Here is a 26,392-nt window from a genome sequence, read left to right on the forward strand (position 1 = left end):
GGTGTGCATGAGCACATTCACCACTCTGCAAAAATAAACGTGTAATCGATGATTGTATAGCAGCATCCTGCAGTGAAATAACTTTTGTTCATATGTCCCCTATTAACCACCTGTAAAATTAGTGTCTTTCGGAATATACTTTAGGAAGTATATGCTTAAAGTTCTCCAAATTTTTGGAACCCGGCTCCCCTAAACTCTTAACACTTGGCACTGAGCTCACTGCCACTGTGTGGGGGTGCAGGGTCCAGTGACTATTGCCACAGCCCCATCTCGATTAATGTTAATGTGCCAGCAGTTTGTACCCGCTGCTGCTCTTGCATCATCAGTGAACATGTCAACATGATGTGAACGGCACATAATGCCATTAGTGATATTACAGGACTGCTTTTGACCTCGGGGATGTCCTGAAAATGGATATCCCTGGAGCCCACCATGCCGGCTGTAGTAAGGTCACGTTTTCTCCAACGACCATGTTGCTTTCATGGGGTGTTGTTTTCATTGTACTTGGCCTACCTGACATAGATGCTAACTCCTAATCAGTTCTAATAAACTGTTGTGGGTCTGTGCAGGCAAGATGCATTCTTTGGATTATTCATAGATTGCTTTTCATGCCAATTTAATTTTTCCTGCAATCCAACACCTTCCTCATCACTTGTCCTCAGTCTTTCCAAACCCAATTACCCCCATTTCCATCTGTGCGTTTCATGCTTCTGTCCCTCTGCTGGGCTGCTGTAGACTTTCCGAGCATGCCTCCGTGTCTGTCCCCTGCCGTGCTTTTGCTACACGGTCTCCCTTCTTCCTGGACTCTGACCTCCCGCCTCTGACGGATGAGATCCTTTCCATTTCTCACAAACCCATTCAGACTATGGCTCAGTGCCCCACCTGAATCACTCTGCTCAGGAGTAAGCTTTCTGTCCCTTTGCTCCTGGAAAAGTTTTTGTATCATTAATGGTTACATAACCCTGACATAGAGGGGGTCTTCCTGCTGCCTCCTGGGCAAGTTGCACAAGTTTGGTTCGCTACCCAAACCCTCCATCCAATTCTAGGGTCTACGGACATCCAAGTCACCTCCCACAATTTTTGTGAATTTCTAGTCTCCTCTGCTGCCAGTTTATGCTTCTGTTTTATCTGGGTTTAACACAGATGCAAAATTCAGCCCCTTGCCAGTTTTCATTAAAAAAAAAAAAAAATCCTACTACCACTGTCCAAATGTTTCTGGGATTTAGTTGACTTTCCCTAAAGGTTTGGTGGTCTCAGGGTCCTGTCGCAGGCATGCGGCCCATCCTGCCTGCCCCTGTGATTTCCAATCACTTCCCCTGTACCCTTCTCTGTCTTTGCCCAGTCCCTCAGAGCTCTTCCTGGTTCTCTCATGTCTTAGTGTGCTGTCGTTCTTCAAAATCCTGTAGGGTGCTTTAGAGTCTTGCATGGTACAAGGTACCCCACGTGGCTTATGAAAGTATTTCTGCAGACTGTTACAGCACTCTCCCTAAGAAAACCTCTGCTCAGTGGGATTGTATAATGTGTGCCAGAACAATTTTAAATAATATTACATGTATTTATACGTATGCCACGTACTTTCAGCCACTTCCTGGTACATGTTTGTATGTGAACGCCATTTGTCTCCTCTTTGACTGCAAGCTTCTGAATGGAGCCATGCATCTTAAATAGCCAGGCATCCATCCATCTACTGTACCTGCTTGCATGGTCCTTTGCCCAGAACAATCATTTAATAAATATTGAAAATAATTGAATTACTCACTTTGTTCTTACAGAAAACAAATTAAAATGAACATTTCCCTAAGTATAACTTAATTAGCAAGCTAAATTGACTTGAGCAGATATGCGTATTTATATATTTGCATATTTACATATACTCAACTTTATGTAATACATAATATATAATATGTATACATAACTATATATAATATGTAAATATGTATATTGTAAAAATAAAGAAGTATATTGAATTGTTCCTTCCATTTAAACCCAACGTCTGTGCTATGGTGGTGGTATTGGCGTTGATGGTTGGGAGACGGAAGTGGAACAGATTTGTATCTTCACCCAACCTTTCTTGTATTTACGTCCAAAGTGGCATCTCTGGTGCAGGGCTTTTGTACTTTAAAAATGTGTTGGACATGTTTCCAGGCAGTCAGCTTCCAGTGGGCTGCCCTTGGGGAGCCCCCTGACTGCCGAGTTTCCCTGTGATGCCCGGGAACTCTCTCTCCATCAGGAAGTGTACTCCTCTGGGCCCAGCGCACCCCTGGCTCCCTGGTCACTCGGCTTCCTCACTGAAGGGATCCCACCCTCTGGGGGAGGTGCTTCATTGCCAAGAAGGCTGTTTCTAATGATCTCTGATCTGTGTGCCAAACCTGCCTTCTGGTTTGTTTGTCTCTAATCCTCACATTGGCTTTTTGTTCTTGGAGTGGTTGGAATGGATTTTAGTTTGGGTTTTCTTCATTTATAATAACTCTGGAATGTCATATACTGTGAAATGCTAAGTAGGGATGAGCAGCAAAGCTGCTTAAAATCCCACCAGTATGCTACAGCCCGTCATTTCTAAATCTGATTAACACTTAGCACCTGCCAAGCAGCAGGGATGATTACAGGCTCATATTTTAAATTCTTTCTGTGTTGGTGCTTCCCCCACTTTCCTACTGTGGGAAATCCGACGTATAGCACCGAGGAGTTAAGAAGTCACAGCCTCACTTGAGTTGTATTAGTATTAATTACCTGTGCAGATCTTGGATAATTGAAGCAATTACTCTTCATTTCAGCTCCAGGGCCTGGAATGGATGGTTTCCCTGTATAATAACAATTTGAACGGGATCTTAGCCGATGAAATGGGGCTAGGGAAGACCATACAGACCATTGCACTCATCACTTATCTGATGGAGCACAAAAGACTCAATGGCCCCTATCTCATCATTGTTCCCCTTTCGTAAGTAAAGTCATTTATTCTGTACTTACCGTTCTGTAGGTTGTAGATTGCCCTATCAGTAGCTTGTCCTTGTTTTTCATTTAAGGCAGAATTTTAGCACATAGTAAGATCACCAAGAGCGTCTAATCTGGACTAAGGTTGTCACTTCCCACCCCCGGTCTCTTTTAAACATGGGATAGAGTGATTTGTATCAGCCCTTAGCACCACACCGTAGTCTACACAGCCTGCATGCTGCACAGCTGGCTCTTATTTGTCATCACCCCTTAAGCGGTTCACGGAGCAGAAAGGTTTCGATATCTATATTTTTTAAAGATTTCCTTTGCCTTGTCCTGTTTCCAAAAGGCTACCTTATTCAAAAAGGATGTCTTCTCAAAATCTACCCTTACTGTACAATTTTTTAAAGATATTTATTTACTTTTTTAAAAGATTTTATTTATTTATTCATGAAAGACACACACACAGAGAGAGAGAGAGAGAGAGAGAGAGAGAGAGAGAGAGAGAGAGGCAGACACACAGGCAAAGAGAGAAGCAGGCTCCATGCAGGGAGCCCGACATGGGACTCGATCCTGGGTCCCCAGGATCACACCCTGGTCTGAAGGCAGTGCTAAACCACTGAGCCACCCGGGCTGCCCAACTGTACAAACTTTTAAAGCAGAATCTAGATCACAGTCATAACTGTGAGTTTTGAATTAAACTGCCTTCAGTACGACCAGCTCAATGCCAGCGATTTTACTGCTCGAGGAGAACAGGTCTTGCTGGTCTCCATTCAATGCCCAGAGCCAGGGCGCTCCCTCCAAGGTCTTTCCCAGACTCTCCTCAGAGGAGGACTACCTGTTCAGAACCGCCCTCCTCCGATGGTAGTGTCTCTGGCTGTGGCTGTTAGGTTGCACTTCTGTTCACTGAGATCTTTGTAGATCTCGGTGCCAATACAGAGTTGGTCCTTGCAAAACAAAAACAAACAAACAAACAAAAAAACCAGGATTCTGGCTTAGCATTTGCAGATTCTGTCTACATGAGGTGAGGAGTGTCTGCAGGCTTCTGAATCTATAGTATGCAAATCCATAGTATTTAGATGTCCTTCGAATTGTATCTCCGATTCAAGTATATATTTTGCTCTTTGTGTTTTGTGTGTTCTGACTCCTATATTATGGTGATGCTTTCAGGGATTAAAAAAAAAAAAAGGCATTCTGTATTTCTTCCCCTGCTTCTTCTTGACAGATTCATTTAATATTTTCATGTGCTTCTGTCATTTCTTTTTCCTGACTCAACTTTTCTGAGGACTTACGTGGTTGTTCTTAACGAATCACCAAATCACTCGGGCAATTGCTGTTTTCAATATTGAAATTAAGGGTTTCCACCCCCATGTTTATTCATTTTTTAATTTTCTTTTTTCTTTTTTTCCTTTTTTTTTTTTAAGATTTTATTTATTTATTCATGAGAGACACAGAGAGACAGAGAGAGAGGCAGAGACACAGGCAGAGGGAGAAGCAGGCTCCATGCAGAGAGCCCGACATGGGACTCGATTCCGGGTCTCCAGGATCAGGCCCTCGGCTGAAGGCGGCGCTAAACCGCTGAGCCACCCAGGCTGCCCAATTTTATTTTTTTCTTATGAGATTTCTTATGAACTCACAAACACAACTTGTCATGCTTTGGGGGCAGCTTATTCCCCACTTATCTCTTATTTCCACACCTTTCAAAGAAGTATGTAGTTGAAATACTTAATATTCTCTTGCCCCTTTCCAGGTGAGGCCTGAGCATAAATAAGAACATCTTTTTAACCACTGATTTTTATGCCAATGTCTTTTTCTCTGTATGTTTTCTTTTTTGTTCTATAGGACTCTATCTAACTGGACATATGAATTTGACAAATGGGCTCCTTCTGTGGTGAAGATTTCTTACAAGGTTTGGAATGCTTTATTTATATATAAATGTGGAAAAGCAAAAAATAGACCCAATTTTTTTTCTTCCTCCCATATGCACATCTGTGAACTGTATTTGGTTGTAAAGTTTTGTCATGTACATCATGTACCAAACACTGTGAGTTAATCATCCCAAGAAGATTACTGTAATAAACCATAATTACTTTCAGATAGTGAAATGCAGAAGAAAATTGTTAATTATCATATTGCGAGGTTTCTGATGAGAGTAATACAAATGACAAATATCGCACATCCCTCGCGCCGCGCCATGCCCGCTGTTCCTGCAAAGTTCGGCAATTACCCGGGCACCCGGGCTGCCTGCTGCACGCTCCCGTAGAAACGGAGCCTTTCAGCCGAGCAGCGGGTTCTCTGCTACCTCGAGGTTGCTGTAATTTCCTTCTCCGGCTGTCCCCTCACCCTCAGTTTTCAGTGGGAAAGCCTGCCTGTAAAGGGCCTGAAAAGCATCCAGATGTGTGCGATTTTGCCAAGCACTTTGTCGTGGATAATGGATCTGTGTATGATAATGCGTAGATGTGCAATCCTCAGTCGTGTGTCTGGGCTCCATTAAGCCATGAATAGTGAAGCAAAATGTACACATTACTTCCTTTGGGTAATGTATATGCCTACATATATATATATATACACTTTTTTGCATTCAGGGCACCCCTGCAATGCGTCGCTCCCTTGTACCCCAGCTGCGGAGTGGGAAATTCAACGTCCTCTTGACTACTTATGAGTACATTATCAAAGACAAGCACATTCTTGCAAAGGTAGGTTTAAAAAAAAAATCTTTTACCTCTAATTATGGGACCATTGCACTGGAGTATAAAGTATTCCCCAAATTATACTCACTGGTATAATTTGATCATTAGATGGCCTCTCTCTCTCTCTCTCTCTATTTTCTATCTCTTGCAGAGTCAGATATATATATATATTTTTTTGGTTTTTCTTTGTGTGTGTGTGTGTGTGTGGTTTTTTTGTTTTTGTTTTTATTATTTTTTTTTTGCATATGTCATTGATTCTGGTTCTCTAACCTAGCCTCTCACAGTTACTGAGTTTATGTCTCTTAAAAAAATTCACCTGGGCTCCTTCTGCAGCTCTTTTTCTCTCCAACGGCCCTGAACGTGCTTGTGGAAGAAATAATTGTTTTTGTAGCCCTGGGTTATTGTCAGCAGCATGACTTCATTCCTCTTGTGCCTTTGTCTCTCCAACGATGAGTAGGCACCTCTCCATATGGTCTTCTCCATGTGAACATTTGTCCAGGCTGCAGCTTTGGTGCTATTCCTGTCTTAGGTTTTTTCCCTGGTAAAATAATGGGCCATTGTTTGGATTACTCCAGGCTGTTTCTGTGACTATTCACTTGAAGCTGAGAAAAAGTTGTTTTCTACCTGCAACATACATGTCTCCTAATTTGTACGTTCTTAAGTTGTCCTTTGGCCAGCAAATAGAAAATTTTTTTTTTCATGTTTATCACCTTGCCCCCTAATGCATTCATTCAGAATACCTTCTTTGGTGGGGCTAGACACGGATACTTCATTTTTCTTCCTCCAGTAATTTCTTTTGCCCCGTGGTGTTCTGGAAGTGCCATAATCTGAAACGAAGTGATGGCCAGAACTGAACAGAATAGCTGTTTCGGGGATCTGTTCTCTCTCTGCATTAAACCTTTGCTCAGGGAACTGAGAGTTCCCTTCATGGCATCACAGGAGATAACATATAGGAAGTGTGCTCCCAGGAGAGGTTTAATAATTGAGATGGCACTGGCAACAATGCTGTGTTCCTGCTCCTCATACTCAGAGATGAATCTGGCAGTGTTGAAAATGACATGTTTTTCGATATTACTACGGGAATGTGTTTGTACATTCGAGATCCTTTAAAAAAATCCTATCACATCTTCTGCATATGTATTTCAGAATTCATCGGAGATGCCTGGTAGTGAGATGAATTGCTTTTATGTGTTGCTAGAGAAATGAATCTATAGAAAGGGGTAGTGATATTTTGTCCAAGCGGAAGACCCAATTGGCAAAAGAGTAAATTAGCAGAATCGAAGTCCTCTCTGATTCCTTCTTTATTAGATCGTAAGCTGAATTAGGAAAGTAGATGTAGACTGTTTGCTTAAATACATTTTTATCTGCTGGCCCCTTCTATGCTATTGGTAAGCTTGGGATAATTGTCCATACAACTTCATGCTTATGAACACTTTTCTTAGAAATGGTGGAGGAAGAGTAAAACAAAACAAAACCCAACAACAAAGCTATGGTAGTTTCTTTTGCCCAAACATCTCAGCCCAACTGAAGATTTTATATTTCTTTTCCCCCGATTTCACTGTCACTTGTAGTGAGAAAGGCAGGGACCATCTAGAATACTCTGCTAGTCTCTCTCTCTTTCTCTCTGGGAGCTTTGGAGCAGGATCCGGGGACATCTGAGCACCAGATGCTTTTCTTGGCCATTGCCACTGTTTTGTAGGGAATGAATAGGCTTAGTGGGACATTCCTCATTGTTCTCACTTAAAGAATCTGAGACCAGTGACCTTGAAGAGGGCTGAAGGGTGAGTTATGAGAGAGGAAGGGGCCTGCATGTAGACTTAGGAGGGAAGATTATGTCATATGGCCATTCTTTATTTTTCAAGTGGTAGTCATGCTAGGAAATGAGATTGTGTTTAATTCCAAAGTTCTGGCAAAAACAGAGGAATGATATTTTAGCGTGGTCTTCACTGCCAGTGAGTATATGCTTTCATTTTAGACATCTTAAAACAGTGATCCTAGACCTGGCAGGTAAGGACCTGGCAGGTAAGGCATATGTCTGAACTGAGAGACTCCAGGTTGCCAGGCCTTATTTTTTTTTAAGAGAAGCTGAATGTTCAGATTGTTATGTGAAGTATTCCAACTTTTAAATGTTAGCAACTCATTCAAATTAAGAAGAAAAAAAAGAACACTGAGCTGAGCCAAGCCCTAACCGTATAACAATAGAAGCAAAGGCATGAAGCCAGAGCATCTCAGCTATGAGTACCGACTGTCGCCATCTTGGAAGATCAGTCATTAACTTCTGCTTCAAGTGGAGAAGCAGAAAATCTGCTCTTCTATTCTTGCTATGAGCAGAGGCAGCACGAGCTCTACATCCGGTAGAGCCATCATGGTATGCCATCAATAGAAGGAGTATTGGTTGCGGAGACACGGGAGCTAGTTAGTCCTGGCCCAACTATTTCATTCTGGATCCAAGTTCCCTTCTTTGGGAAGGGCAATTTGGAATCACATGGTCCCTAAGCAACATCATTACTTTGACATCCCATTATCACATGGTATATCACATGATCTATCAGGTATGGGAAACAGACTGTTGAGATTTTTTTTGTTATCCCAAGAAGAATCACACCATATTATGTACCAAGTATGACTACTTTGGTTTTCCATGCTACCACTTGCCTGTTGGAAGTGGTTTTATTTTCCCTCACTCACTGTGTGTTGGTCCTTCCTCTTGTGTTACAGATTCGGTGGAAATACATGATAGTGGACGAAGGCCACCGAATGAAGAATCACCACTGCAAGCTGACTCAGGTCTTGAACACTCACTATGTGGCCCCCAGAAGGATCCTCCTGACTGGGACCCCACTGCAGAACAAGCTCCCAGAACTCTGGGCCCTCCTTAACTTCCTCCTCCCTACCATTTTTAAGAGCTGCAGCACATTTGAACAGTGGTTTAATGCCCCGTTTGCCATGACTGGAGAAAGGGTACTGGTCTAACTTTTGTATTTTCCACTGTATGACAATGAAATGAATGTAAAGAACCCAAAGCTGAGAATGTTAGAGCTGCAGAAAACCCACAGGGTGATTGACAACTAAACACTCATCGTTGGGTGCATGTGTTCACTTTCCAGGGTTATTTTCTGTCCTAAGAAAATGGATCTAGTGATGAGTCTAGGATCCTTAGTCTTTTGCCGACGTGTTAATCAGGCCACTAGAGAACCGTCCTGAATGATGGGATGCTTATCTAAATGGGCCACAGGGAGGATGAATAGAAAGATATTTGCTAAATCAATTTAACTAGAGCAACCGAACCAACTGAACACAAACCTTGAAGCAAATATTTCCTTGTAGTAAACTTGGGCTTCTCTTTATAAATGGTTTCCCTGTGAAGAGTTCGTGTGTGAAACTGCACTAGCTCACACTAACTTTCAGTACTCATTTTTTTCCGGTTTTAGTGTGAACCTCAGTTCTGTGTCCACAGCAATACTCCTCACATCCCGGAGTACCCGTTGCCATGCTTCTTATTCTCATTCCTCTGATCATCTATCTCCTCTTGGAGCTCATTTATGAAAGGAAGACACAGGCCATTTTGCAAGAAAAGAAATGGGCACCTGTCCTTTTGATTAGTGGTTTCTCAACTGTGGGAACGAAAAGCCACTTAGAAAGCCTTCGGGACATTTATGTTGGAATGTTCAGCACTTTAATTCTCAAGTGCATTGTAAGGACCTCTGCCTTTTGTCAGTAATTCATTGGCTGGCCCATTTGTAGAAAGTAACGTCAATCAAGTCTGCCCCCTAGAGGCTCATAGGGAAAGGTGGCATAAGAGGTTCTAGAGAAGGTTCTGTGTGAGGAGGACTGAACAAGATGGGGCAGAGGGAAGAAGAGTGAGGAAGAGCGGTATGCACCACCAGCATACACTCGGTCTACTCTCTTCTTTTTATGTCCTTGTTGCTTTGGTGTGTTTCTGCATCGAGATGATCTAAGTTAGGAGCCTAACTTAATGCTCCAACATTGAGTAAGAGCACATGAACTTATGGCCTCTTTATTTGGGTTCTGTTTCAGTCTTCAGTAAGGCCTTGTTGCAGTCATATCCAAGACATTCTCAGCTGGGGGACACCTGGGTGACTCAGTGGTTGAGCATCAGCCTTCGGCTCAGGGCATGATCCTGGGGTCCCAGGATCAAGTCCTGTAGCGGGCTCCCTGCAGGGAGCCTGCTTCTCCCTCTGCTTGTGTCTCTGCCTCTCTCTGTGTGTCTCTCATGAATAGATAAATAAAATCTTAAAAAAAAAAAAAGAATTCTCAGCTGGGAGACTGGTGGCTCTGGTCCATTTTCCATGGAACTCCACATTATGACAAAGACCCCCATTAAGAGGCCATTTTATTACCAGCTGGCATGTGGGAAGAGGATTCTGGGGTGTGCATACCAGGTAGAGAGAGACCTGGCCTTAATGTACATAAAATTTCAATCACATATCTCAACAAAATAATAAACATAACCCTAAAGCTTTATTTCATGAAACAGCATTAAAAAAAAAAAAACCAATAGCAACATGTCCAACTCATCTGAGGTTCTCTTGTAGGTGGACTTAAATGAAGAAGAAACCATATTGATCATCAGGCGTCTACATAAGGTGTTGAGACCATTTTTACTGAGGAGGCTGAAGAAAGAAGTTGAGTCCCAGCTGCCAGAAAAAGTATGTTGCAAATTCAAAAGCTGTGTGGTTTTTTTCCCCCTGCCGATCTCCCAAGTACGTGTGTCTGAAATTGTGTTTCTGAAACAGCAGGCTTGAATTTTAGTCACAGGTACCTTGGAAATAGCATAAAGGACTTTTTTTCTTCCTTAGAAGCTAGAGGTCTGGGGTACCTGGGTTGCTCAGCAGTTGAGCGTCTGCCTTCGGCTCAGGTTGTGATCCTGGGGTCCTGGGATCGAGTCCCACTTCGGGCTCTCTGTAGGGAACCTGCTTCTCTCTCTGCCTATGTCTCTGCCTCTCTCTCTGTGTGTATCTCATGAATGAATGAATGAATGAATGAATGAATAAATAAATAAACAAATAAATAATCTTTAAAAAAAAGAAGAAGAAGAAGGAGCTAGAGGTCTTAGTGGAGAGAGAGAGAGAAGTGACATTTCAGTATTTTCAGCCTGGTTTCCCAAAACTTTAGGGCCAGATTTTATAAAATTACCAAATTCATCGAGCATCCCGACATTTTATCTTTAACTGACATCAACTCAATGTTATATTAGTTTGACATTATATTTTAACTTTAGATTTTCTTTTTTTCAGTGATAATCTTGTTAAGTTTACTCTGGCAGGCGCCACAGAATTGATCTGCTAGTGAGTCAAGCAGGGTTATGGGTTTGGGGCTTGCATCATCCTCAAAAGGCCTCATAAACATTGAGCAGTTTTCCTAGAAATGTATTTAATGCATGTGAGATGCTTATGATGTCACTCTTCTGATAGTTAAGTGAAAAACAGAGTTCCTGCAAATGGCAGGCACATCATCTAATTATTCTTGGTCATGGTTTTTTTCCTGCACCATTTAAATCAAGTCCCTGTGAATATTTTAAGCAGGTATTTTTTTCATATCACATTTTGCACACTGACTTCTCAGTGCTTTAGAATGTCTTTTGACCCCTTTACTCTACATTTTTTAGTTTGGTTTGGGTATTAGTTTAATGTTTCTGATCATATTTTTGGAACCATACACTTCTGAGTTCTCAATTTTATCCTCATAGAGATAGGTTGTTTGGCTTCGCCTACTATTTGTTGCATGAGAGATATTTGGATCTGAGTTTTCTCTGTAGAGAAGTCAATTCTGAAAAGTGTATTTCTGCATTGTTGTGTTTTTCTGTGTAATGACTGGGGGTGGGGTGGTGGGTTGGTACAGATTGGTTCCTCCTATTCATTTCCTAAGTGGGAGTTGACAAGATAGGGTACAAAGTTGATCACTTTATTGAGAATTCTGTTCCCAATTCCCCTCTTCATTAACAGTCAGGGGAAAATAATTAAAAATAAGCACAGTTCTTATACCATGCTTACCCCAGCAGAAGCCTAAATATTTAAGTTTTTTATTTTGCCACTGAATGCATCTTGGGGGTTGAATGCTGTTGATATTTTTTTGACTTCCTATGGTCTTGGCATGTTTGGGTAACTCTCTTACTGTTCACCATAGACCTAGTTACTGAATAAACTGGGGAATGGGTCCAGGGGTCATGTGGCCTCCTTGAACTATATTCCTGGCAAGGGGTCCTGCAAGGTATAGAGATGGATGTCAACTATTTTGTGTCCTAGAGTTCTTTTGTTTCTTTAGCAGAGATATAGAATAAAAGGTGGTTAACTAAAGGTCTTCATTTATTCATTCTACAAAACTTCATCTTATTTACTTAATTTCTAAGACTGGCTAATATAGATTTTTAAAAGCATATCACAACTTGGGAGTTTGCCCTGTTTTAAGAAAATCCATTCTATAAAACTCCAAACCTGCCCATCATAAAGGTTATGGGGTGATCGGTTATATCACAAAGGAATTCTTTGCTTTACTAAAATATTTATTTCACCGTTCCTTCCACAAGACAGCTTCATGGGTTTTGATAAACTTTAAAAAAAAATTAGGGTTAGATTTTAGAGAGCGTGTCTCCTGAATAAAGTACACTTATATTCTTTAAGACCCAAAGTATTATTTGGGGTATGTTAACTGCCCCATATGTGGTATATCATCTACGGATAAGCCACCTTTTATAGAGACAGCTCAGTGGAGTGGAAATCATGGCTCTGCCTGTCGGAGCGGACACAGGTCCCTATCCCATGCCCTGTCTCTTACTAACTGTGTGACATTGGTCAGTAACACAGTGGGCCTCTGTGTTCTCATCAATAACTGGCAAAGAAATAATACCTGCCTCACAGAATAGTTGAGCGGATTAAATGGCTGTAAGACCCATGAGTCTAACCCTGGCATGCGGTAGGCTCTCAACTCCTGACCATTGCCCCTGCCATACTCCTTACTCTCAACTCCTATTGCTCTGTCCAGTATGTAGAACTAGAATAGTTCATTGCTGTTGGCCTCAAGTTCCTTCTCACCCTCCACTCCTCCTCGCACATCCTGTGGTCCTCCCTTGCCTCTGCTCATCAACCTTTCTAGGGGGGTCAGGGGAACCAATCACTTAGTGCACGTACGTAGCTGTGGATGTGGCCTGTCCTGTGCTCCATCTCCACTTTCTCTATCTTGTTAGGTTTTTTGTTTTTTATCCTGAGGAAAATTGGCCATTGAAGCATCATCTCAAGGGGTAAGGAGCTTCCCTCTGCCACCATCTGCTTACAGCCACAAACAGCGTGTCTGTCTTTCTCAGCCTCCCTAAAGACCCTGGGAAGGAATCCTGGCTGATGGCAGGAAAAAGGCTAGCTCTTCCATAGCAGTCATTCTCCAATGCTCTCCTGAAAAGCAACCAGTCAGGGAAGTGGTTTTTAATTTTCTTTCTAAATTTCTGTATAATAAAATTCAGTCTTTCGGGTATGCAGTTCTGTGGGCTTTGACAAATGTTAACCATACCCACAGTTAAGGGGAAGAACATTTCTCCCTCCCAGCAGCCCCCAGACGCCCCTGGTGCTGCTTGGTTTTAGTCAGATCCTGTCCATAACCTGAGCCTCATGCGACCCCTAATCTGTTTTCCATCCCTAGAGCCCTGCCTTTTCCAAACGTCACATGGCTGGAATCAGACATCATGTCTCCTCAGACCTTTTGCATCTGGGTTTTCTTCACTTAGCCCAACATGTTTGAGCTCCATCCAAGTGGTTGCCCATATCAATGTCTGTCTCATTTTTATTGTTGAGTTAGTATTCTCATCTATGGATGCGCCATAGTGAATCTGTCCACTCAGTTGGGATGGTGGGGTTGTCTCTGATTTTTGACAATCATGGATGCCTCTGCTGTATGCATGGTGTTATATGGGTTCCTGCATGAACATAAGTTTTTATTTCACTGGAGTGAAGACCCATGGGTGGGGTCGCCGGGTCCTATGCTAAGGGCATGCATAGCTCTATAGGAAACTTCCAGAACCATCGTGCAGTTGCACCAGCAATGTCTGAGCCTTGCATTGCTTCCACGTTCTCGTCAGTTCTCATCGGGTACCGTCAGTGTTCTTGACCTTTTTAGCCATTTCAACAGGTGTGCACTGGTATCTTTTTTTTTTTATAGGTATATAGTAAGTGCCTTTATTTTTTTTTAATTTATTTTTTATTGGTGTTCAATTTACTAACATACAGAATAACCCCCAGTGCCCGTCACCCATTCACTCCCACCCCCCTCCCTTCTCCCCTTCCACCAACCCTAGTTCGTTTCCCAGAGTTAGCAGTCTTTACGTTCTGTCTCCCTTTCTGATATTTCCCACACATTTCTTCTCCCTTCCCTTATATTCCCTTTCACTATTATTTATATTCCCCAAATGAATGAGAACATACACTGTTTGTCCTTCTCCGATTGACTTACTTCACTCAGCATAATACCCTCCAGTTCCATCCACGTTGAAGCAAATGGTGGGTATTTGTCATTTCTAATAGCTGAGTAATATTCCATTGTATACATAGACCACATCTTCTTTATCCATTCATCTTTCGTTGGACTGGTATCTTGTAATAAATTTGCATTTCTCTAACATCCACTGATGTTGGGCCTCTTTTCATTGCTCATTTGGCATCCATATCTCTTCTTTGATGAAGTGATTGGTTCCCCTGACTCCCCTGGTACTCAAATCTTTTGCCCATTTGTTTGTTTTTAAAGATTTTATTTATTTATTCATGAGACACAGAGAGAGAGAGGCAGAGACATAGGCTGAGGGAGAAACAGGCTCCCTGCGGGGAGCCTGATGTGGGACTTGATCGCAGGACCCCGGGATCAAGCCCTCAGCCGAAGGCAGACACTCAACCACTGAGCCACCCAGGCGTCCCTATTTGTTTGTTTTTTAATTGGGTCATTTCTTTTCTTATTGCTGAGTTTTAAGACAGAAAAACTCTTAAAATACAAAATATATTTTGTATGTCCTAAACAGTAGTTCTGTCTTGTACAGGTAGACTGAGCTCAGATATAACTGAAGCAGGCATAGAAGGGCCAAAAGCTTGATAAGTACAGCTCTGTTTCATAGAAAGATTAGTTTTTAATGGATAAGCATTTAATAAAAATTAGTTTTAATCAATGAGTATTTAATATAGTAATGAGTCCAGTGACGTACCTAATGAGCAAGGGACTGTACCGTCCCCCCAGTGCTCCCAGCACCACCAGCAAGCTGTAGCATAAAATCCATTCCTTACCCTCAGGAAGGAATGGCAGCTCATACAAGAGGCCATATGTAAAACCTCACATAAACTGAATAAAAATTGATTTTGCGATTTAGCTCCCGTTTGGGGTTGTTTGTGCTGACTGTCCCCTTTGTTAATTCCTGTATAATCAAGAGCCAACTGTACTTGCAAACACCTGTATATGTATTGATGTCTAAACATGCTAAAATATGTATACAATGTCTGAGGTTAACTAAAGGCTGACCTACCTAAAATTGATCCTGACTGTGATTTAATCTGTGTAAAAGAACAAATAAGCTTCGCTCAGATGGGCAGCTTGCATATTTATATTCATCATATAAACATCTGGAAGGCTTGATGTAATCAATCATTACTTTGTTCCTCTCTCAACATCATAGATTCCAGAACCTGGGCCTTTGAAACATATGGTCTTATTGTTTGGAAATCTCAGTTCAGAAGGTGGTAACCTATCACACACAGTTGTCTGGGTTCATTGTTGTTCCAATAATACATCCTTTTGGAAGGGAACTTGTAAGTGAAGTACAGTACTCAGGCAGAAACTATGAATGAAGCCTGGATACTTCTACAGGGGTATGTGGGGGAGACTCCAGACCCCTACAGTCACCTGATGTGGCTCCTTATAGGGACCTGTTGATCACTTACTAACATAAGAATCCTTGGGAGGTAATCATCCTGTATGTGAGGTCAGCACCTCAGTTTTACATCTCTCTAGAGCAAAAATAGCCCCAGTGGCCCTCGCCAGCCTCACTCGTGGAGGGGACTCCTCCCTGTTAACAAGGCCCAGGTTGCATTTCCTGCAGTGCCAGCTTAGTTCGAGGAACTTCTGCATCCCTGCCGTCATCCGATGCCATCACATCTCTGGGGGTGCACTCAGGCCCAACAGAGTTTAGGGGGCATGATTATCATAGAAATTTCTCTACTTGGTCCCTGCCATTCCGTCTGTATGTCTACTTTATAATTCTTCCAGTGTAGGAGCCACACTGGAAACAAGTGTGGTGTGACAGGTCAGCAGACGTGGTGTGGAGACAAGGTCTGTCACCTTGAGCAAGGGCATGACGATGAAAGGCAGCCTCGTGTACCCCATCCGGATGAACAATGCAGGCATTCACGTACTTCAGGGCAGGGTGTGCTTATAACACACCTGTGGGGGAGGGGCCGTGTTTGGGCAGGAGCATCTACTAGGATTCCATTGGGATGTGGAAAAAGATTTTAGAACTTCCCTGTAGGTTAACTTTTAAAAATAAAAAATGAAGCTTTGTTGGCATTTAACCTACAGACTCACCCTGGTACCCATGTGGTGCGGGGGTCAGAAAGTTGCTCATGTGTCTGGGCTGGGTTGGAGAGGTCATCCCAGGGGGAGCATGATGGGGAGCACCATACCTCAGGGGCATCTGACATTCCACCCACCCTCCCCCCACCCCACCTCCTGCTCTTCCTGCCCACTGTGAGGCAGTATGGGATTCCCTGTACCCAGACCAGAGGATGGAGGATCTGATTTTAACTCAAACCAATACTTCTGGCCCCAGCATGCACAAAGGGGTTAAAATGATTCTGCAAAGGATTGCAGGTTGAACAGAAGAAGAAGCACATAAGCCTAGGTAAACTGAGCAAAAGGAGGTCCTGTCTCTTCTCCGGTTCCTCATGTGGGTTTCATCAGCTTCATCATAGGGTAACTGGGCAGGAATTGGCTGAAAAAAAAATTAGGTGTCATCACGTTGGCCCCTGGAAATAAATCGGTTGCTTTTCACATTGATGACCATACCCTAAAATTCACATGTGTCTTTAGACATTGACATTAGTGCATACATATAATTCATAAACAAAGGCATGGGCATATATTGGGAAGATGTGCTCTCGCATGTCTGATGAGGGGATGCCAGCAAAAAAGCTTCATAACCACTTCCTTGAGGGAAATGAAAGGAGAAATTGACTTCAGCCGAGAACTGTGGTGATGGAGGAGGACGTTTTAAGCCCTTAAGGTTGAGTAGGAGGTCACCCCCCAGCCCAGCCCCAGGCCTGGAGAGAAGAATAAAGTCAAACAAAGCTTGGAGTCATCGGAGAAGGCTCAGGGAGCAACTTTCAAACACTGTTGTGAAGCTTACTATGGTGGTGATTTCCATCCTGTGTATCAGACCCACATCTGGGTCCTCTGAGGGTGCAGGGAGGAGGGTTAGGGAGGCTTCCCCATCGTGGGGCAGCTGTTGGGTCCTCCGGATGGGCTCGCCTGTCTGCTGACTTGAGCACTGAGGGCGTGTTTGGCCAGCAGGACTCATCTCTTCTGGCAGAGAAGCCCTGGTGGTAGTGAACGTGGGAAAGCCGTTCATAACCAACGGGCTCCTTGGTTATTCATCCTTAGCAGAGAGCTTAGAAGAGTGCACTCAGTTTCCAGTCCTAACTGCATCATTGAAAACCCCCATCATTTTGAGCCAGCTTCTTAACTTTTCTGATGCTCAGGTCCTGTATAAAATGCAGATGCAACATGTAACCCTCTCCCAGAGCTCTTGAGGGGTCAGATGAGAGAAGGCACGTACAGCTTTCCGAAAGAGCTCAGTGATATTAGTCCTTGGTGCCATTATTTTTTAAATATTTTAAAAAAAATTTTAGAGAGTGGGGCAGGGACAGAATCTGCAGTAGACTCCGTGTTGAGCACAGAGCCTAACGCAGGCCTTGGTCTCAGGACCCTGAGATCATGACCCGAGCTGAAGTCAAGAGTCAGGTCTTCAGCTGAGCCACCCAGGCCCCCCCCCTCCCCAGGTGCCGTTTTTACGCTCCTGCTTGTCACAGTGTGAAGTTGCCTAACGCTTATCTTCACCATGATTGAATTTCACTGAGGGTGAACAGCTCTTGGGAAATGTCAAAGTGCGTTAAAAATAGGACACGATCAGGAATCCAAAACAGAAAGGCTGTAGTAAGTATGTTATTCTTATTTATCAAACGTGGGGATTTGTTTTTCCCCCCTGGCCAAGAAGGTCATTAAAAAAAAAAAAAAGAGAGAGAAAAGAAAAAACAAGCAAACAAACAAACAAAACAAGTATATGGAAGGTCACCTGCTTCCCTTAACTTTTCTGTAAAGGAGCCAGCCTTTCTCCAGTCTTACTTGGTGCATCCAAACAAGTGGCAAAAGGCTATTAATTGCAGTTTCATGTGGCCTGACAGGTTCCTTCTGAAGCAACAATTGAATGAATATTCAACTTCCCTTCATCTGTGACCTCCTCGCCCTGGCCCTCGGAGCTGAAAATAACCTGATCATTTTTAATCAGTTTGTTAAACATTAGGCAGCTTGCTGATTTACTTTTAATCACATTCTGCAGATTTCTAGGCATTTATCTGGCGTTTATTATGAAAATTGCACATTTGTATTCTGGGGATTTTTTTTAATAAAGAAAATAATACTAGGAAATAATGAAGGCAGATTTTTATGCATTAAGAACATGCTAGAAGTATTGCAGGTGTGTGCTAAGCCAAGGGCACGTGAATTCCCTTTAACTGTTTTAAATAGGATTTTTCACAGACATCCGACTGGAGGCACATGAGGCTTTGCCTTCTTTAGATGGTCATAAAGTTGTGTCCAGAGGCACCTGGGTGGCTCTGTCGGCTAAGCGTCTGCCTTCAGCTCAGGTCAAGATCTCGGTTGAGATCCTGGGATGAAGCCCCAAGTCAGGCTCCCTGCTCAGTGGGGAGTCTGCTTCTTCCTCTCCATCTACCCCTCCCTGCCTCCTGGGTTCATTGTGCTCTCTCTCTCTCTCTCTCTCTCTCAAATAAGTAAATAAAATCCTTTCAGATTAGTACTGGGAATCTCTACATATGACCATTTAGAAAAATGTCTTATGGAGAAAATCTTGAGATACTGGTTAGTCACTAATTTTCTGTTCATACGAAAGGGGGGTAGAGCTGGGAAATGGTAAGAAATACTAGGAAATACTCTATATTGGGCTTCTTCGAACAATTCATAAGCTTCTCTCTCTTTCTCTCTCTCAAATATGGAGCAAGTCAGGAAATTTCAGAAAACATGCCCCTAGCCTCAATCACACACAACCTTTGGCAGGTCCCTGCATCGTCCTGGTACCATTAGCAGTGATGACCGTGGTCTCCACCACTGCTCCCATCTCACCCTCCACCCCATGAATCCAAGGAGGATTCCAAGGAGGGGAAACGGAGGCAACCGTTTCTGGAGAATTCCAGGAGTGCCACCTGCTTCTGCATCTCCACAGTCTTCTGAGGACGGGCCCCTTCTCTGTCCTGCTCCTACCTGTCCTCCTCACTGTTCTGTCTCCCCCAGGTGGAATACGTGATCAAGTGTGACATGTCAGCGCTGCAGAAGATCCTCTATCGCCACATGCAAGCCAAAGGGATCCTCCTCACGGATGGCTCTGAGAAAGATAAGAAGGTCCGTTTCAGGAGATGATGCAACTCAGCGTGTTGTCTGTCTTCTCCTGGCCGCGACGCCAGATACCCCCCAGGAAGCAGTCCTGCTAACGCTGGCCTGTTCAAGCAAATTTCTGGGCCTTTCCTATAGCTGCCGTAGCTGCCAAAGGAAATCTCGCAACCTCTTTGTTGCAAACTACATTGGGGCAGGAAGAATGGAGCATGTTCGCATCACCAAAATAGCTTTTAGCTCTGCTCATGTCAGTTCTGCAGGGAATGTATTCCACCCAAATGTGGGGTGGCACCTTAGAAGGTTTTAAAATCCTGTGTCACTCCCTGGGCATCTGTTCCATGCTTCTGTCTTCCCAGAATCCTGGGGAACAGACAGTCGTGTCACAAAGCCATCAACTCGGTATGATTCCCTCTGGTAGGATAAGTCAGTCGAGAAAGATGCTGTATCTGTAACTCAGAAACTGCTATAGAACAGGAGCTCCGGACCCCGATAGGTGTAGGTTACAGGAAGACCTATGGCCCTCTCTGTGAAAGTCTACTTTTTAAAAACAAGGGGTATTTGGTCAATTAACAATTTGTTCTGTGTTTGCTCTCTCCACTCGTTCCCAGGGGAAGGGAGGTGCTAAGACACTCATGAACACTATCATGCAGTTGAGAAAAATCTGCAACCACCCATACATGTTTCAGCACATTGAGGTAAGTCTGCTTCGATTCTAATCCTGATTGCATTATTCCTACTAATACTACTTTTAAAAGAAAAAGAAAAAAAAAAGGAAGGAAAGAGGGTTGAAATATGTGTGGACGTTGAAATGACATGTTCTGATAGCTCGGCGAGCAGAATTAACAAACGTGAGTTTTCTGGTTATGGATTTTCATTGGCACCAAGCACTTGAGCATCTGGAATTTTATAACCAAGGGTTTGAAGCGGTGAGAAAATACTGCAAGCTCGTGCTCATTATGTGGGTTTGGGTAAGTGCTGTGAATTGCCTTGTTATGGTAGGAGCTATGAAATTGAAGGTAATGATGAATACATCCGGCTTCCTCCGGAGGATGCTGTGAAAAATATTAAAGTATCGTATTTGTACCCGCTCAAGAGGAAGATGCTCTCGAAATATTTTCTTTGTAAAAGACACTGACTTCGGTACTGTTATTACTTAGATCTGCATTTTTCCTTTGCTGGCTTCTATCCTGACAGTGTAAATCCTGGCTTTTATCCTGACACTCTGGTCTCACAAAGCTAGTTTTAGGGGTGTCTCACCAAGCTAGTTTTAGGGGCGAGGACATTTTCTGCCCTGTTCACCACGTGCAAGTTTCCAAAATTGACAGAATTTCACCCTCATGGGAGCAATTGACCAGAGCAGGAAGGAAAAGGAGTGTCACCGCTGATGCATGTGGTCGTGGCACAGCCTACTTCCCATGGCACATGGGGCTCCAGGAAACCGGGCACTGCGGGCCCCCAGTGCCCACACTGGTTCATTAAAAAGAAAATAGAAGGTTCTGGAAGTCAGAATTTAAATGATTACAGTGTGAAAATCAAGCTCAAATACTCTTGACTTTGAGTATTTCTTGGCTTTTGATGATTCTTCCCCCCCCCCCTCTTATTTTTGGCAATCACACTTGTCAGATACAAGTATTTATTGCACACCCTCTACCTGTTCTGGAGACCTCTCCCAGCCTGACACTGCTGCTGCCTGCACAGCCAGAGGGCAGAGTGTCTATAGGCTAACAAGCTCCAGATCCAAGGAAAGTGACAACAGCCACCATACTAGCCACAGAAGTCAAGTCCTACCCACAAGTCACAGATATTTAAGACACAGAGTGAAGGAGAATCCAGCGTGCAGCAATGAGGCCGTGTCCCGGGCCACTCTGTAACCCTGACCTGGTGAAAATCTCTCCTCATGTCCAAGCTTCAGGGCCCTGGACTTGTCATCACGTGGTGCTAGATTATGGGATTGGCAGCGGCTAAACTTTAAAAATAATAATAATGATAATGATAATAATAATAATAAGTGAGAAAGCATCTTGGAAACCGCTAACATATATTAAACAGATGGAAGGTATCCATGAATTAGTGGTGGATCCTTATTGGTTTGTGACCGGTGTGGTGGCGGGGGGGGGGGGGGGGGGGGGCAAAAAAATGTCAAGTGATGAAAAAAGACCAGGGTCTTGTCAGGTGAACCCATCACCCTTCCCCTTTCCCGAAAACAATTTTGAGATATTTATTCTCATTCATAGAAGGGTACAGGACTTAGAAGTTATGAAAATTAAGTGTCAGTCTTACTTCATTTTGGCTGTCATGCAAAAATTAGCCTTTGAAACATGCTAGATGGTGTCAGGAAGGGGGCTTCTGTCTGGAGAACCTGGGGAGGGGAGAATCATAAAAGGAGCTGCGTTTTAAGTAACTTGCCTTCCATTCCCTGCATATTTACATTTTAAATAGGCGTCAATAGAAAGACAGACTCTGATTTGCAAAAAAAATTTTAACATTAAAACTTTCAGAAGCGTTATCACCAGGAAGGAGACCCTCAGCCACTGGCACGCGGAGCCACAGCTATGGCTCAGAGTTGGCGTGTGTGCATTTTGCCTGTGTCTTCGTACCCTTTGGCACACCACGTTCAGTCATAGGAAGTCACCCCAGAAGCCCCTGTCTCTCTGCTGGGCTCATGGTTTCCCCCAAGGACTTCCAAACCAGGCAAAATGAAGACATTTTTAAAACTATGCTAATCTCTCAATTTATCACTGTGCACTGGCATGTGCCATCTCTTTGGTTTTCACAGCCCTGCTTAGGTGATAGGGATGGATCCCAAAAGATCTAGCGAGGAGTGGCTGCTGGTGGAGAGAGAAGGCATGGCTCTTGGGGTCAGAGTGGGCTTGAGGCTGTTGTCCATCACCTTTGATTTTGCCAGCGGGGCAGCGTTGTGAGGGGCCAGAACCCACCGTGGGTGATGAGTGTATGTGAGAGGAGAGTCGTAGGCAGAGATGTGCCCCCCTGGGAGGCAAAGCTTTGCCAGTGGGGGAAGAAAGGAAGCAGGGGAGGGAGTCAGCGGGCGGCTGATGTGAAGGTGTGATCCGCTCTCCTTCTCCACAGATGGTCCCCCGTTCCATCCAGCAAGCCTGGAAACACCACACAGAGGACCGGAATTTATTTCTTGTACAGGATCAGTGCGGGGAGGGGATGATGGGATCAAGTAGTTTAAGTTCAATTTGAAATCCTAGAAATTCTCGCTTTAAATTTAAAATTCTGTATTTTTTAAAAATGGAAGGCCAGGCACCAAAGGGAGGGGTCGGTGTCCACTGAGGGCCTTCTTTGTAACAGGAAAAAAGCACAGTATGGAGGGATTTCAGGTTTTCTCTAAACACAGATTTAGAACATGGTGCACGATCACTGCTACCTTTACTGTTGAATTTTTTTTGCAGTATGTTTTCAGTGCACATCTGAATCCTGATCAGCTTGCATTAGGCTCTTCCTCGAGTCTAGACTCTATAAACTCCTTGGGGTTAGATCCTTGAGTTGTTTCTGGATCCCCTGTACCTACATGGCTCACCCCTGGCTCAGTAGATGCTTAGTCACTGTTTGATGAGAATTTCAGTACAAGATTCTGGAGACAAAACTCCTGGGACACATTCGTGGCAGAACAAAAAGTGTGAATTCAAAAAAAAATAAAAAAAAAAAATAAAAAAAAATAAAAAAAGCAAAAAAAAAAAAAAACAAAAAGTGTGAATTCAATGACATTGAGTTTCTGGTTGATCAGCTAACGAATATTTTTTTTTACTTATTATTTTGTTTAACTATATTCTAGAAATACACGGAATGACGTCACTCAGAGTAATTATTAAGTTAATAATTTACATATCCGGGTGGGTTTTTTTTTTTAATCATTTTTTTTTTCTCCTCTCCATTTTAAAGGAATCTTTTGCTGAACACCTGGGCTATTCAAATGGAGTCATCAATGGGTAAATCTTAAAATTTATCTTTCTTCCAAAAAGTAGTTTGTTGGTCATACTTAAGCTTTTCCCTCCATAGTGTTTCCTATCACACACGTACCTACCGCCAGGCTCCTGTGCCCTCCCCTCACCTCAGCAGAGCATATAGGGGTTGTGAACCAAAATGATACCTGTTTTCTCTTTTATGTTACTGGCATAAATTACCGCATGCCCTGAGCAGGTGGCTATTCAAAGGACGTAGATCTCATTTAATGAACTTAAGAGTATCCTAGTGTCCTAAAAATGTCATGGAAACTTCAGAGAGTTGTTACTTATCACCAATAGCATAGCTTGGGCCAAAAGAGAATTTATCGTATTAAATTTCAAGTTGATACTTAACACTGACGTGCGTGAGAGGAAATATCTCATCTGCCAAAATTATGTGTGACTTTACAGTAATTCATCAAAGTACGGTCCATCTAAGAAACTTTTTTTTTAATTAGTGCGCATTAAAAGAGTGTCATGCCTTGCAACAACAACAGAAAAGAAACTTGCATCAACAGAAGGTCTCTCTGTTTCGCACCAGGGAAAATTGATTATTAGGATGTAGGGGCCATTCTTGGATCCCAAAGGCAGACAGATGGTGTCACTGGGCTAAAGCAATAGAAACTGGGACCTGTCTAGATAGAACCAGTGCCACTAGGCCCTCCTAGTCCTGCTTGCTTCCCTGTGCTCTGGGTCCCGTGGTCACTCCTGGTGCCATCACATGGCTGGGGTTGCAAGCTGAAACCACGGCTACAGGAGACATTTGGAGGACAGAGGTTGGAGCGGGGGACTGGTGGTGGGAAGACACACACTTGAAAATGTGTCTGTTAGGGACAATGCGCACTGTGTCACAAAATCAGCTACCAGATGACACATTTCAGTGTCGTAGACCTGATGGGTTTCCCCAGCCATATCATCCATACAATTAAGTTTTAATGATTTAACATGCCCCAGTTTGCAAAAGAGAGAAGTTGTTTATTATGTAAGGGAAAAGGCCTTGCTTTGGCTCACGGACCCTCTGGCAGCAGCACTCACCACCATCCCTTTTTGATCTGAACTTCTGTGTCAGCCAGGCCTCTTGTCCCCTGCCCAGCCGGTTCCTATAGTGTACATGGCGATCTTCTGGAAAGATGTGGGAGGTCTCGCCACAGCCCTGTTGCAGATCCGTTGGTGGCTTTCCATGGCACTTAGAGCTAACACACTCATTGTGGCTAAAAGAGCATCTGTCCCCTCCTCCCACCAGCTACCTCCCTGTGCGCCTCTCCAGAATGCCCCTGTCGCTCAGGCTCAGCAGCTCAGACCCACTGGGCTTCTTTACTCCACAGGGCCTTTGCACATACTCGGCCCACTTCCTGGAGTCTCCACCCCTCTCCTGCTCTTCCTTCAAGCCCCCTGTTCTTCAGCCAGCTGCCTTTCTGCTCATTATTTGAGGTTTTGGCTAAACTCTTCTTTCTTCAGCAAGGCCACCTGCATCAAGGTCCTGCAGAGTTTCTTCTAGAAAGGGCCAGATCTTGAATATTTTTGCTTTGGTGGGTCGCAAAGTCTCTGTCCCAACTTTGCCATCGTGTGGTGTGAAAAGCAGCTGTAGACAAAAACGGAAACACGCTAACCTGGCTGCGTTCCATTCCCTCTATTTACAAGAGAAGGCAGCAGGCCAGGGCCTATATTTGCCAAGCCCTGCTCTAATTTAAAGATGTCACATGTGGGCACACGTTGTCCCACAGCCACTTGTTACTTTTCCTCTGCCTGTGCCTAATGCCTCTGGCTTATCACAACTTGCAATTGGCCGCACTGAAGGCGGGGATCCTATTTTTCTCATCGCCATCCACATGCCTGGAATTGTGCCGGGCAGGTAGTAGGTGCTCAATAAATATTTGGACGCATCCTGAGGGCCCCTAACTTAATAATCTTATGGGCTTACCAGGTAGCATGTTAAGGAAACACAACACATTCATGGCTATGTGTGGACGAGAGAGAGAGAGAGGGCGCAGAGGGGGAGAGAGAGAGGGAGAGAGCATGCAGGAGTATTAGGAACACGCAAGGATGTTCTCCCTCCAAAATCTGTCGCCGTCCTTGGCATGTACAACGTACTCCTTGTCGGTTGTGTATAGCAGTATTTCCTTTTTGCCATGGCGTGGCCCCATCGCCCTGGAGGGGATACCCACTCATTCCTTCATCCCACCGTTATTCCGCTGAATGTTCCCGACACACCAGGCAGTGCCTGAAAAGCCAGGCCACCCGGGATCCTTCAAGAAGACTGCAGCAATACCGTCTTCTTGTTTTGCCTTTCTGGGTTCAGGGCTGAGCTGTATCGGGCCTCGGGGAAGTTTGAGCTGCTTGATCGTATTCTGCCAAAACTGAGAGCCACTAATCACCGCGTGCTGCTTTTCTGCCAGATGACGTCCCTCATGACCATCATGGAGGATTACTTTGCTTTTCGGAACTTCCTGTATCTCCGCCTTGACGGTGAGTCCCATCGGGGTCGGGCTTGGGCCCGGGAGCCCCCGCCAGGGAGGGTGCTGGCCATGGGGGTCGGGGTGGCCCGGGTGCGCCCGAGCCCCAGGAGGGGGGAGCTGTTGGAGAGCTAACTAGCGGGTGAGCGCAGCCTCCCCAGATAGCAATTTTTACATCATCTGGCTTAAAAATCAGCCAAAACCACTTGCACAGCTGTTTAGCCCCCCCAGGCAAGCCAGCACAAGTGGACTTGGAGGCAGTTCTAAGAGATTAAACAGTGAAACTGAATTAAAACCTAAAAGCCGCCTCCGCTCCCGATGGCCTGTTACCTGCGCGCCCCCCAGTACTCCCGATACGCGCTCAGCTTTGGGGCCGAGGCCCATTTGAAGGGGATGAGGGCTGTGCCTCCTCTCTTCGCTGACACCCTATTTACTCGTTTAAGATGACTCTGCATTATCATTAAAGCTTCTTTCTTTTTCCAAATAGAACATATCTCCCTGCCACGTTGAGAGATAGGGCCCCACTGTGTCCTGGGTTTTCCCGACTCTGTAAAAGATTTGGCTGATCTGCCTGGCATTTCAACTTTTTAGAAAATTAGTAAATAATGCGAACGGAAGGAAACATGAATTTAGAGGCATTTCTGAAACTCCCGTATGATTTGGATGCCAGCCCTCGTATTTTCAAGGT

The 26,392-nt window shown here is 44.0% G+C and overlaps 1 protein-coding gene across 5 annotated transcripts in view; it reads left to right on the top strand.

Annotated features, from left to right (window-relative positions):
* SMARCA2 (SWI/SNF related, matrix associated, actin dependent regulator of chromatin, subfamily a, member 2) overlaps positions 1 to 26,392 on the top strand; it is a 175,119-nt gene that overhangs the window by 61,407 nt on the left and 87,320 nt on the right. For all 5 annotated transcript variants that reach the window (XM_025423415.3, XM_049092459.1, XM_025423418.3 and 2 more), the window contains exons 15-23: positions 2,775 to 2,938; positions 4,774 to 4,840; positions 5,517 to 5,627; positions 8,340 to 8,582; positions 10,178 to 10,291; positions 19,185 to 19,292; positions 19,892 to 19,978; positions 23,190 to 23,236; positions 25,551 to 25,717. In XM_025423415.3, the coding sequence (XP_025279200.1) occupies positions 2,775 to 2,938; positions 4,774 to 4,840; positions 5,517 to 5,627; positions 8,340 to 8,582; positions 10,178 to 10,291; positions 19,185 to 19,292; positions 19,892 to 19,978; positions 23,190 to 23,236; positions 25,551 to 25,717 (1,108 nt within the window). The remainder of the gene's footprint in view (positions 1 to 2,774; positions 2,939 to 4,773; positions 4,841 to 5,516; positions 5,628 to 8,339; positions 8,583 to 10,177; positions 10,292 to 19,184; positions 19,293 to 19,891; positions 19,979 to 23,189; positions 23,237 to 25,550; positions 25,718 to 26,392) is intronic.

This window comes from Canis lupus, chromosome 1 (assembly GCF_003254725.2).
Source record: "Canis lupus dingo isolate Sandy chromosome 1, ASM325472v2, whole genome shotgun sequence".
Classification (NCBI taxonomy): domain Eukaryota; kingdom Metazoa; phylum Chordata; class Mammalia; order Carnivora; family Canidae; genus Canis; species Canis lupus.